At 44.0% G+C, this 13,558-nt stretch overlaps 1 protein-coding gene and 1 long non-coding RNA gene across 4 annotated transcripts in view; one reads left to right on the plus strand and one right to left on the minus strand.

Annotated features, from left to right (window-relative positions):
- The first annotated feature begins 314 nt into the window (after positions 1 to 314).
- On the plus strand, positions 315 to 7,737 carry LOC115080654. Its single transcript, XR_003853626.1, has 3 exons — positions 315 to 445; positions 2,209 to 2,387; positions 6,789 to 7,737. It is a non-coding gene; the product is annotated as an uncharacterized LOC115080654 (long non-coding RNA).
- LRRC4B (leucine rich repeat containing 4B) overlaps positions 3,534 to 13,558 on the minus strand; it is a 147,868-nt gene continuing 137,843 nt past the window's right edge. For all 3 annotated transcript variants that reach the window (XM_029584924.1, XM_029584925.1, XM_029584923.1), the window contains exon 2: positions 3,534 to 5,684. In XM_029584924.1, the coding sequence (XP_029440784.1) occupies positions 3,712 to 5,625 (1,914 nt within the window). In that variant the 5' untranslated portion in view covers positions 5,626 to 5,684 and the 3' untranslated portion in view covers positions 3,534 to 3,711. The remainder of the gene's footprint in view (positions 5,685 to 13,558) is intronic.

The raw sequence follows: 13,558 nt of genomic DNA on the forward strand, positions 1-13,558 counted from the left end.
CTGGAATGTGCGGAAGTGGAGGTACTTACTGTGTATAGGTGAGCCTGGACTTTGCAGAAACAGCTATGTACTGTGCATGAGTATTTTGCTTCCACACTACTGTAGTTATACTCCATGTATGTGAGGGGCATCACAGTGTTAAATGTATTCTGCATAGCTTGACAATGTCAGGGGTCGGAGGGTAAAAGCATCGTACCCCGCAGGAGTGATTGCCTCAGTATTCTGTAACCGAGGGCCTGCTTTTCTGCCATTCTGTCTATGGGGGGGGGGGGGGAGGGGAATGCCTAGGCAGTGAGGCCCTGAGAGTATTTCAGGTCAGTAGGTGCTTGTAAGGACTTTTTCAAGCATTCTTTATACCCACAGCTCATCCTGCAGGTGGCAGCGGTGTCTGAAATACAGAAGAGAAACTTGGACAATGGTGGCAGATCAAGAGCCTACATCTCAGGTAATCTGATGGTAAGACAGACTTGTGGGTCCAAGTAGCCTGTCTGGTTGTAGCCCAATGCAAGGATCTACCCCAGCTATCAGCCTTCGAAGCTTGGCTGCTTGTGGGACATAAACTGCCATGCTGGGTCAGACTAAGGGTCCATCAAGCCCAGCATCCGGTTTCAAACAGAGGCCAAACCTGGCAATTACCCAAACACTAAGCAGATCCCATGCTACTGATGCAATTAATAGCAGTGGCTATTCCCTAAGTAAATGTGATTAATAGACTTTTCTCCTCCAAGAACTTATCAAAACCTTTTTTTGAACCCAACTGCACTAACCTTATTGTCTGGCAAGAAATTCCAGAGTTTAATTGTGTGAGTGAAAGAACTTTCTCCAACTAGTTAAATGTGCCACATGTTAACTTCATGGAGTGCCCCCTAGTCTTTCTATTACACCGGGCAACAAATTTTCACAAAAGTCCTGTTACGGAAATGAAATTAGTCAATTCTTATAAATTTCCATGTGCTAAACACGAATGACTGTGAAAATGCAAAATTGGTTCTAGTTTTTTTTTTTTTTTGTAATATGCAATAATTACATCTTGAATTGTATGCCAATAGTAGGAGACCTACAGTTAATACCGTTTGAAAAATGAAGTAATAGACTACATCTTGGATTTCTTTGCTTGTCTCTAGTACACCTGTTCAGGAGCATCTCTGCAGAGTGTCCAGCAGTAGTCAGCCAGCATGAATATTTCAAATGCTCACCCTTTCTGACTGGGCTTCATATAGTACACTGCTGACGGCAGCTGCATGGCAGTAGAACTGCATTGCATCAGAAAATGATGTAATAAACTCTGGATGATGTGTGCAGGATGGTATTATGCAATATTACATCATTCTAGGCTTACAGTCCTGGATAAATTTACATGACTAAACAAAGTGAGCTATATCTTCAAAATGAGAGCTAATAACTCTTCATGGTCATATTTGTGTTCAGCACATCAAGATACTACAGAGTAGGACCTTTTTTTAGGTCAGTAACACTTTCATCGTTGCCCAGTGATCAGAGTAAATAACTGATTCACATTTACGTGTTCTAGACCCCTCATGATCTTAAAGACCTCTATCATATCCCCCCTCAGTCATCTCTTCTCCAAGCTGAACAGCCCTAACCTCTTTAGTCTTTCCTCACAGGGGAGCTGTTCCATTCCCCTTTATCATTTTGGTAGCCCTTCTCTGTACCTTCTCCATCGCAACTATAATATCTTTTGAGATGCGGTGACCAGAATTGTACACAGTATTCAAGATGCAGTCTCACCATGGAGCGATACAGAAGCATTATGACATTTTCCATTTTATTAATTCCCCACATTCTGTTTTCTTTTTTGACTGCCGCAGCACACTGAGCAGAATTATCCACTATGATGCCTAGATCTTTTTCCTGGGTGGTAGCTCCTAATATTGCACTCTATCCAAATCCATGCTTTATTCTCTTCCTCTGTTTTGGTTCTGTGCTATCCTGATTAGATAAGTACCCTATACAAGTCCTCATCCACAATCCAACACCTGCCCACAGCCATGTGCTTTCCCACTAAGCTTGGTAATCTAGCCAGCTACCAAAGCTAGAGAGACCATTACCCAAATATGGAGCCTCATAGGGCCCTGCAGCCTTGCTGGACAGGAGCTGGCTACTATGAACCTGCAAGCACCAACTGTAAGTTTGTGGGGCATTGTAGTCTGCTGCTGACATTTCCTTTATCTGCCCCTTTCTGCCTAGTTTGGTACCCTCAGAAGGAGCCCAGGACATTGATGTTTTCCCGGTTTCTGCTGTCAGGCTGAATCTCCTCCGCATGGCGCTCTGCTGCTCCAGGGATCCAACTGGTCTCGGCTGCCTGCAACCTTGACTTCTGGTAGCCTCTTTCGATGGCATATGAAACTACGTGGACATGGCTCAAGGTAGGGTGTCATTTTAGGACGGGAGCCCTTTATTTTTCAACCTGACAGTGTGGAGCTGTGAGCTGCATTAGCAGGTCTGCGCACACAGCGTATGTATCTCTCAGCCGCTGCATTGCTACCTTAAATTACTCTGAACATTTCATCTTTTAGAATCATTTTTTTATTATAATAATTCCGTTTCTCAGTGTGGCAAAGTTGAGCGGAACTGGCGGCGTTCTCGACGTCAGCGCCTCATACAAAGCAATTGGCTTTAGTTAAAATTTCCCACACTAAACAGACAAACCAAAAAGTCCCCCTGAAAATAAACCAACAAAAATATATGTAAAAAAAGACAAACCCAGAGCAAAACAAAAATCCTCAAAGATAAACCAGGTATTATCTGTTCACAGCATGTTCAGTATCTGCCACACCAGCACAATATGAGAATCATCTCTCTTTTTGCATCTCTGGAGCCCCTCCCTAGACTTTGCTGAGGGGAAAGGTCCCCCCACACTGCAGTCATAAAAGACCTTAATTTTTTTTTCCATATCTAGGACTGAACACAAGTTCTCAAGGAAATTGGCACAATGACATAGGAATATGGCACAGGGTCTTTTCTGCTGGCTGTAAACACCTTGTGATGGAATTTTATTAAAAGTAAAACTGGGATGAGTTCCAGCAAGAACTGTGATCATACTGTACCCCTGTCCGAACCCTCCTTCGCTTACCCCCACTATAAAAAAAAAAACCAAAAAACACCCTCCTGCAGTGTTGGTCTGAGACAGGGGAAAAAGCTGACCAGTGCCCCTCTCTCTCAGATCTGGGCACCAGTGTAGACCACCAGTCGTTCCATAGTAATACTGTTAATAAAAAAAAAACCTAATTTGCTGCCTCAGTAATCCCATGACGGATTCCAGTTACAATCTCACATGTTTTGGAATACTTTTCCTTGGTGAAAATAGATCTGAAATAGAATTTACACATAAAGAGCTGTACCACAAAATAAGCTTTTTCGTTCATTTCTTTTCAAGACAATTTGTTTTTTGTAGAATTTTTTTTTTGTTTTTTTTTTAGTAATACATCAGGTAGTTGTATAGTGAAACATCTTCCCCATACTGATATCAAAATAATTCTGCATCGAGTCAGCAAATTCACTTACAGTTGAAAGGGACCTTCTTTTCTTTTTTTTTTTTTTTTTTTTTTTTTTTTTTGTGGACTTGGGAACTGCAAAAGAAATTTTTGATGTTTTTCTAATGGAAAAGGTTAAGCTAGAGGCCAGTGTGTGGTTCCAGCTGGGGCTGCTCTGCAGTTCATAGCTTGCATCTTTAAGGTCTCTGCAGGCCATCTAGATCTGTGTCTCTTGCACATTCTCCTTGGAGGTGCTCTTGAAGAGCAGAGGTTCGTGGATGGAGTTGAGGATGGGGTTTTTGGCACAGTTCAGGGTGCCTGTGTTATTGTTATAATGGGCCTTGAAGGCAGTGTAATGGTTGAGGTGGTCATGTTCGATGGCTGGCAACGCTAGGTGGTTGTCTCCCGGATTGCCGGTGGGGAGCTCATCTTCCACGTTGATGATTTCTATGGTCCTGGTCGGCCCGTGGTGCTTATGCAGCTGATGCTGCTTGCGCAGTTTGTAAAAAACGATCAGCATGACTGCCGCCATGAAGGTAATGGCCACAAAGCAGCCGATAATAATTTTTGTGGTCTTCATGACATCATCCAGATCTTTCATGATGTCGTCAGTGTCTGTGATGGGGATGGTAAAGGGTCTCTCGGTTGACCGGGTGCTGTGTGGGGTTAGTGATGTGGTAGAATAGGTGATCTCCCATCCCGGTGTCGGACCTGGCTCTTTCTCCGAGGGCTTGACGTCCTCCGGGTTAGTCTCCGTGGTCTCCACGGTGACCGTAGTAAAGTAAGTGTAACCGGTGGTGGCGGGATCGGCCGCGGACACGTTCAGTGTGGCCGAGGCGGTGGTGTTCCCCGCCGAGTTGGTCACCATGCACGTGTACTGGCCCGTGTCCTGCACCGTAACGTTGGTAAAGTTTAGCGTGCCGTCGTGCAAGACCGAGATACGGACCCGGTAAGATCCGTGCGTCATCAGGGTTCCGTTCGGCGTCAGCCAATTAACGGAGGTCATGGAGGTTCCCGTCCGGCACTTCAGCTCGGCGGCCATGCCTTCCGTAACGTTGAGGTCCGTAGGGGGTTCCACGATGACGGGGGCGTAGCAGGTAAAATGACTCTGATCCAGCTCCCCGATGTAACGGCCCTTTAAACTGGGCGGAGAATGGCAGCGGGCGCAACAGGTAGTGTTGTTCGGTACAGTCTCTTTCAACCACCAGCTCAGCCATAGCACGTCACAGTTGCAGTGCCAAGGGTTATGGTTTAGGTGTACCCGCTCCAGTCTGTGCAGGGGTGTGAACAAGTCATGGGGGAGGGACATAAGGTTGTTGTGGGACAGATTGAGTTCCTCTAAAGATTTGAGGTCATCGAAAGCATTGCGTTCAATGATGGCTACCTGGGCGTGCATTAGCCATAGCCTGCGAAGGCTGGTCAGGCCCTGGAAGGAGCCGGGCCGAATCATTTCCAGGCGGTTCCCTGATAATTCCAGTTCTTCCAACCTAACCAAGGCGGTCAGGTTGGGTATATCTTTCAAGTTGCACATGCCCAAGTTAAGGTACCTCAAATTGACGAGTCCTTCAAAGGCAGCTTCCGAAATATACTCCAGCTTCTTAAGTTCCCCCAAGTCTAGTCTCCGAAGGGACGGGACACGATTGAAAGCGTAAGAGGGGATGCTTTCGATAGGGTTATTTCTCAGCCACAGCTCCCGTAATTTTGAAAGGTATTCAAAAGCTTGCGTGGGAACGGTGGTCAAGCGGTTATCGAAAAGCTCCAGCGTGTTCAGGTTGGGCAAGCCATTGAAAGCCCCCACCTCGATCGTACGGATCAGGTTTTTGCTGAGCTGTAAGATTTCCAGGTGACGAAGATGCTTGAACGTGTCTGTCTTGATGACCTGAATGTTGTTCTCCTGCAGATTCAGGTATCTCGTGTTGACGGAGATGCTCTCCGGTACCTCCACCAGTTCCCGACGGGTGCAAACCACACGGCTGGCCTGGTTGCTGCAGGAGCAAGAGGCGGGACACGAAGTGGGCGAGGTCCCTCCCAGCACCACGGACGATAACCACAAGATTAACAAGATCGGCTTCCAAATCATTCTAAAGAGCTCGAGCCCCGGTATCCTGCGGGTGCAAGGGTGGATGGCCATTTTCAACGTTCATGCTTTAGTGACGGGTCCTGCGGGAAGTGCTCGTGGGTGCCCAGTGACTACAGAGAGAGGAGATACAAACATAGATTACTAAATATTTGAGTAACTTCAGAATTATATAAATACATATTTGAACAAGTAGCGTAAGTGTGATCCCCCTCTTCTTGGACCAAAATGGGAGCGTTTTCATTCTCAAGGGGATGGAGGGACGCCTTAGTTAAATCCATTGGAAAGGTGAACTCGGCAAGGTTTCAACAGAAGCCCTGGTTTACCATTTGTCCACATCTCTTCCCAGGAGCAGAGTGAGCTGGGGTAAAAAGAGTATTAGCCGTGCGAGGCGCGACCAGACTATCGCATTACGCTCGTGGTGTTCGGCACTAAAATACCCCATCGCCATTGGAGCTCTAAAATCAACATTTATAGGTGAAATGAGCATGTCTGGGTAAGACGCTATCATAGCAATTTTCTAACGTTATGTACCTGTGATGTGCACTTAATGCAGATAAAACTTATCAACAATGCGAGGGTCCAGCACATTTAACACACGTAAAACACCATTTGAAGCCTGTAAATGGTGTCTGGCTGGAAACGAGCGATTCCAAAAACATTTAATGACCCGCAAGTCCTGGCCGAAAGCAGACGAGGCAACGGTCACGGATCGTGTAGCGCTTTCACGTTAACCTGCCTCGGGTTCAGCAAAAAATAGTGGAGGGGAATCAGATTCTGGGTGTTTGTTTGCAGTCGGTCGTACGGGTAAAAAGTAAGGTCCTAGATGGCCTCTGCTTACTTTACCAACCGTCAGACTCGATAGCCCATTTCCCAGCAAACCATCCTAAAGCAGATGACAATACAAATGATAAAAACCCTGATACAGATAAGTAATCTTCAGCTAAAAGGCAAAAGAACAACAAACACGCAAGCATGTTTAACAGTGCTGTATACAGGGGACAGAATATGCCAACTTTGCTCCTTTGTCACCCCCTCCACCCCAAATCATTCACCATTTAAAAAAAAAAAAAAAAGTGGAAAAGGCTGCCCCCACCCAAGACTCAAGGTCTGGAAAAAGTTTGGCATGAGGATGGTCACTGACAAGTTAGAAGGGAAGTGTGCACACAGAGATCTCTCACTTACACAATGCATATTTTTTTTTCCTGGGTTTGTAGAGATACCACTTGACCCGTGGGCAGAGGGAGAGCTGGAACAGGTGCCAGAATTAAACAGCAGTGAGTCTGACACGGCCGAATCGCTGGTGGTAGAGGTGGACAGAAAAGGCCAGGATATGGATGGAGGAATCCTCAGGTTCAGCCACAGAAACAAAGTGACCAGAATGGGGTATGGTAAATGACGTAGTTTAAAAGTGTTTTTGCCTCAAGTTGTGAACCCTGCTTTGCACAAGCTGTTTGTTTTGGGAAGGCCCCTAACCACAGCACAACAGAGAGGGGAGTTGGGGAGACTTGTACATTTCCCTAATGGAGAGTAGAGGTGTTGGGGTTTGTAAGAAGAGGACACAAGTTTAGACTTGCAATGCAGACAGTTTTGTAAAAACTGTTTGGTTTTTTTTGTACTATTTAGGACCAGGGTTGGCTTTACCAGTGCACTCCGTCTAAGCTGAGCCAAGGCCTGGGTGTCTACAAGTGGCTGGATGGCATATGGGGAGAAGAGGGACAGAGCTGGCTTTGAGTGTTTAACTATATCTCTCTAGATATACATGCAGCAGAGTCAGAAGCACAAATGATAGATAAACACACATCAAGGGTTTCAACCACAGGTAAATACAAAGTAATAAAACAAACCTGTGTGTACCATTTACAATGTAGAACTCATTCACTCACTACATTCATACCAATACAGTGCAGCGTGGGGTATCGAAAGTTGGAGTCTAATTGCTTGGTTAGCCTTTTCACCATATTGAAGAGGATTTGGGGATTATTGTTAGCTTGGAAGATGGAGTTAGAAGTAGGCTTTTTAGCAGCCTTGATTGAGGAGCAGTAGTTAAGTTAGAAATGGGTGGATTTATTAGATCTCCATTTTCATGTCAAGTCTGTGGAGTAGTTACATCACAAGTGGCTTGCGAGACTGTAAGATTGGGCATCGAAATGGCAGATGAAATGTAATGTGGACAAGTAAGTCTATTCCATGTTACCATTGCTAATGGCAGTGGCTATTCTCTAAGTGAACTTAATAGCAGGTAATGGACATCTCCTCCAAGAACTTATCCAATCCTTTTTTAAACACAGCTGCACTAACCACATCCTCTGGCAACAAATTCCAGAGTTTAATTGTGTGTTGAGTAAAAAGATTTGATTAGTTTTAAATGTGCCCCATGCTAACTTCATGGAGTGCCCCCCTAGTCTTTCTACTATCTGAAAGAGTGAGTAACTGATTCACATCTACCTGTTCTAGACCTCTCATGATTTTAAAGACCTCTATCATATCCCCCCTCAGTCATCTCTTTCCAAGCTGAAAAGTTGTAACCTCTAGTTGTTTGTCATAGGGGAGTTGTTCCATTCCCCTTATCATTCTGGTAGCCCTTCTCTGTACCTTCTCCATTGCAATTATATCTTTGAGATGTGGTGACCAGAATTGTACACAGTATTCAAGGTGTGGTCTCACCATGGAGCGATACAGAGGCATTATGACATTTTCTGTTTTATTCACCATTCCCTTTCTAGTAATTCCCAACATTCTGTTTGCTTTTTTGACTGCTGCAGCACACTGAACCGATTTCAATGTGTTATCTACTATGACACCCAGATCTTTCTTGGGTTGTAGCACCTAATATGGAACCCAACATTGTGTAATTATAGCATGGGCTTATTTTTCCCTATATGCATCACCTTGTACTTCTCCACATTAAATTTCATCTGCCATTTTGATGGCCAATTTTCCAGTCTCACAAGGTCTTCCTGCAATTTATCACAATCTGCTTGTGATTTAACTACTCAGAACAATTTTGTATCTGCAAATTTGATTATTGTTGTTTCTTTCTAGATCATTTCTAAATATATTGAAGTAAGGGTCCTAGTACAGATCCCTGAGGCACTCCACTATCCACCCCCTTTGACTGAGAAAATTGTCCATTTACTCCTCTGTTTCCTGTCAGTTAGACACCTGCTTCTGAAATTATTTTTATGATCTGTCATTCATTTTAGGTGCATTTTTCTAATGTTACTTGTTTCTCTGCATGTTCATTGTACCTGCTGTGTGTTCAGTTAATAAACAAACTATCTTCTATTCCATATGTGTATTTCCTTCCACATGCTTGGGGTAAGTGACACTAGACACTAGACACTAGACACTAGACACTAGACACTAGACACTAGACACTAGACACTAGACACTAGACACTAGACACTAGACACTAGACACTAGACACTAGACACTAGACACTAGACACTAGACACTAGACACTAGACACTAGACACTAGACACTAGACACTAGACACTAGACACTAGACACTAGACACTAGACACTAGACACTAGACACTAGACACTAGACACTAGACACTAGACACTAGACACTAGACACTAGACACTAGACACTAGACCTAGACACTAGACACTAGACACTAGACACTAGACACTAGACACTAGACACTAGACACTAGACACTAGACACTAGACACTAGACACTAGACACTAGACACTAGACACTAGACACTAGACACTAGACACTAGACACTAGACACTAGACACTAGACACTAGACACTAGACACTAGACACTAGACACTAGACACTAGACACTAGACACTAGACACTAGACACTAGACACTAGACACTAGACACTAGACACTAGACACTAGACACTAGACACTAGACACTAGACACTAGACACTAGACACTAGACACTAGACACTAGACACTAGACACTAGACACTAGACACTAGACACTAGACACTAGACACTAGACACTAGACACTAGACACTAGACACTAGACACTAGACACTAGACACTAGACACTAGACACTAGACACTAGACACTAGACACTAGACACTAGACACTAGACACTAGACACTAGACACTAGACACTAGACACTAGACACTAGACACTAGACACTAGACACTAGACACTAGACACTAGACACTAGACACTAGACACTAGACACTAGACACTAGACACTAGACACTAGACACTAGACACTAGACACTAGACACTAGACACTAGACACTAGACACTAGACACTAGACACTAGACACTAGACACTAGACACTAGACACTAGACACTAGACACTAGACACTAGACACTAGACACTAGACACTAGACACTAGACACTAGACACTAGACACTAGACACTAGACACTAGACACTAGACACTAGACACTAGACACTAGACACTAGACACTAGACACTAGACACTAGACACTAGACACTAGACACTAGACACTAGACACTAGACACTAGACACTAGACACTAGACACTAGACACTAGACACTAGACACTAGACACTAGACACTAGACACTAGACACTAGACACTAGACACTAGACACTAGACACTAGACACTAGACACTAGACACTAGACACTAGACACTAGACACTAGACACTAGACACTAGACACTAGACACTAGACACTAGACACTAGACACTAGACACTAGACACTAGACACTAGACACTAGACACTAGACACTAGACACTAGACACTAGACACTAGACACTAGACACTAGACACTAGACACTAGACACTAGACACTAGACACTAGACACTAGACACTAGACACTAGACACTAGACACTAGACACTAGACACTAGACACTAGACACTAGACACTAGACACTAGACACTAGACACTAGACACTAGACACTAGACACTAGACACTAGACACTAGACACTAGACACTAGACACTAGACACTAGACACTAGACACTAGACACTAGACACTAGACACTAGACACTAGACACTAGACACTAGACACTAGACACTAGACACTAGACACTAGACACTAGACACTAGACACTAGACACTAGACACTAGACACTAGACACTAGACACTAGACACTAGACACTAGACACTAGACACTAGACACTAGACACTAGACACTAGACACTAGACACTAGACACTAGACACTAGACACTAGACACTAGACACTAGACACTAGACACTAGACACTAGACACTAGACACTAGACACTAGACACTAGACACTAGACACTAGACACTAGACACTAGACACTAGACACTAGACACTAGACACTAGACACTAGACACTAGACACTAGACACTAGACACTAGACACTAGACACTAGACACTAGACACTAGACACTAGACACTAGACACTAGACACTAGACACTAGACACTAGACACTAGACACTAGACACTAGACACTAGACCAGGCCCACTTTCAACAAAGTATGACAGACATCAGGACACTGGTGTTCAAGTCTCTGAAATGTACAACACAAGATGATAGCTAATACTAAACTCTGTGCACATAGAAATAACCACTAACAATCCCCTTCTACTTACCACCACATCACCCAGTAAACAGTAACCAAAAAGCTAAAAGGACATATCAGAAGAGGTTCAAAAAGGAGAGACTATCTGATACTCACTTGCAATCCAAAGACAAGAACAAACCTCTTCCATCAGAAAATAAAACCATACAACAACAGTTGTAAATGACTCTCTGGAGGAAGTGGTAGCTACCTAAACTGTAAAAGATTTCAAAGACACATAGAACAAACACTCCATCCATAAAGGATGGAGATGGCTTCTGTACATAATGGCTACCACCTGCACCTTTATACCCTTCTTCAGGAAACATACTCACTGTCAATGCAACTCCAGAAGTGCTCTATGCTCCAATGCAAGAACAAATGTGCAATAAGGAACATGTCCACCAAAAAAACTAAGGGAATAACTTATAGACATGTGAATCATGTCATCCATCATCTGAACAATCAACTTCAGCTGGGAGGGGGAGGGAATCATATTGTTGCCATTTGGGGGGAATAAAATATCATCTAAAATCACAAAACCCACCCCCAACCCTTTAAATTAAATCCCCCACCCTCCCAAACCCCCCCCCCCCAAACCACAAATAACCTGGGGGTCCAGCAGCGGTCTGGAACAGGCTCCTGCTACTGAATCTTGTTGTCTTCAGCCAATGCCATTTTCCAAAATGGTGCTGAAAAATGGCAGCAGCCATACACAAACACAATTCGACGGCAGGAGGTCCTTCCACACCCCCGCTGGACTTTTGCCAACTCTTGAGGGGGTCAGGAGGCCCCCCCCAAGCTGGCCAAAAGTTCCTAGAGGTCCAGCGGGGGTCAGGAAGCAATTTCCCACCACAAATCATTTTCCATACAGAAAATGGCACCAGCAGGAGATCATTCAGCAAGGCACCAGAACCCTCACTGAATGACCTCCTGCTGGCACCATTTTCCATACGGAAAACAATTCGCGGCGGGAAATCGCTCCCTGACCCCCACTGGACCTCCAGGAACTTTTGGCCAGCTTGGGGGGGGGGAGCCTCCTGACCCCCACAAGACTTGCCAAAAGTCCAGCGGGGGTCCGGAAGGACCTCCTGCCATCCAATCGTGTTCATCTATGGCCACCGCCATTTTGGAAAATGGCACCGGCTGAAGACAACAAGATTCAGTAGCAGGAGCCCATTCCGGACCACTGCTGGACCCCCAGGTTATGTAAGTCATTTGGGGGGGGTTTGGGAGGGTGGGGGATTTAATTTAAAGGGTCAGGGGTGGGTTTTAGGGGCTTTTAGTGTGCCTGCTCATGATTCTAATGATTTATAATGATAAATCCTTAGAATCTCTATTGTATTGTGTTCCATAACGGTTTAAGACAATATTAAAATTATCAGATGATAATTTTAATCATCCTAAAACGATTCACATCCCTAATAACTTACTTGGTTTATTGCTTACTACCCCAAATCAAATAAACCTGATCCTTTACTTTCAATGCAGATCCAGCATAGCTCTCTGCTTCAACGACAGAGGAGAAGAAGACAAGAGAATTTATATTCAGACAACAACCAACAACCAACTGGGACTGAATTACTTATTTATTTAAAAGTTTTATATACCAACATTCATCAATGATATCACACCAGTTCACAGCGTAACATGAAACTAGTGCCTGTGGCAGCACTTTACATCAAACATGTTTAACATAAAACAATTGAAACATTATAACTAGAAAGTAAAGGAAAGGTGGGGGAAATAAAGATTTAAACTAAAATTAAAATAACATGATTACAGGAGGGGAAAAGTAACAGAAGAAAAAAGTTAGGTTAATAAATTATTATAAGCAAAGTTTACAGGTATATACAAAATGTACAATTATAGGGAAAAAACATAATTTAATAATTGTGCAGGGAGGAGAGATAGGGGGTGAGTCTCCCCTCTTCCTATTAGTGAAAAGCAAGGTTGAGGGGGGAACATAGATGAGAGCAAGGAGAATTTAAGTGTATGCTTTGGTGAAAAGCCAGGTCTTAAGCTTTCACTTGAAAGTTTTTGAGCATTCTTCTTGGCAAAGTGCAACTGGCATTGTGTTCCAGAGGATAGGCCTGGCGATCGATAGCACACGGGCTCTCGTGGAGGTTAATTTGTAGAGTTTGGGCGAGGAGGTGGGCATGGTGGCAAGATGAATGTGTCTAGTGGGTTAATTAGATTGGTGAAATCGGAAGGTGTCATTAAACCAATTCATTTCGGGATTGTACAAGGCCTTATGAACAAGAGAGAGAGAGAGCCTTATGTTGTATACATGAGGCTATGGGGAGCCAATGTAGATCTTTTAGGACCGGTGTGATGTGATCGTGTCTGTGTGTGTTGGTCAGAATCCAGGCTGTTTGTTGTATTTTGTAGTATTTGAAGGGGGTGGATGGTGTTATTCGGTAGTCCGAGGAGGAGGGAATTACAATAGTCTGTTTTGGCAAAGATAATAGTTTGTAGGACCGTACGG

This window comes from Rhinatrema bivittatum, chromosome 19 (genome assembly GCF_901001135.1).
Source record: "Rhinatrema bivittatum chromosome 19, aRhiBiv1.1, whole genome shotgun sequence".
Lineage (NCBI taxonomy): Eukaryota > Metazoa > Chordata > Amphibia > Gymnophiona > Rhinatrematidae > Rhinatrema > Rhinatrema bivittatum.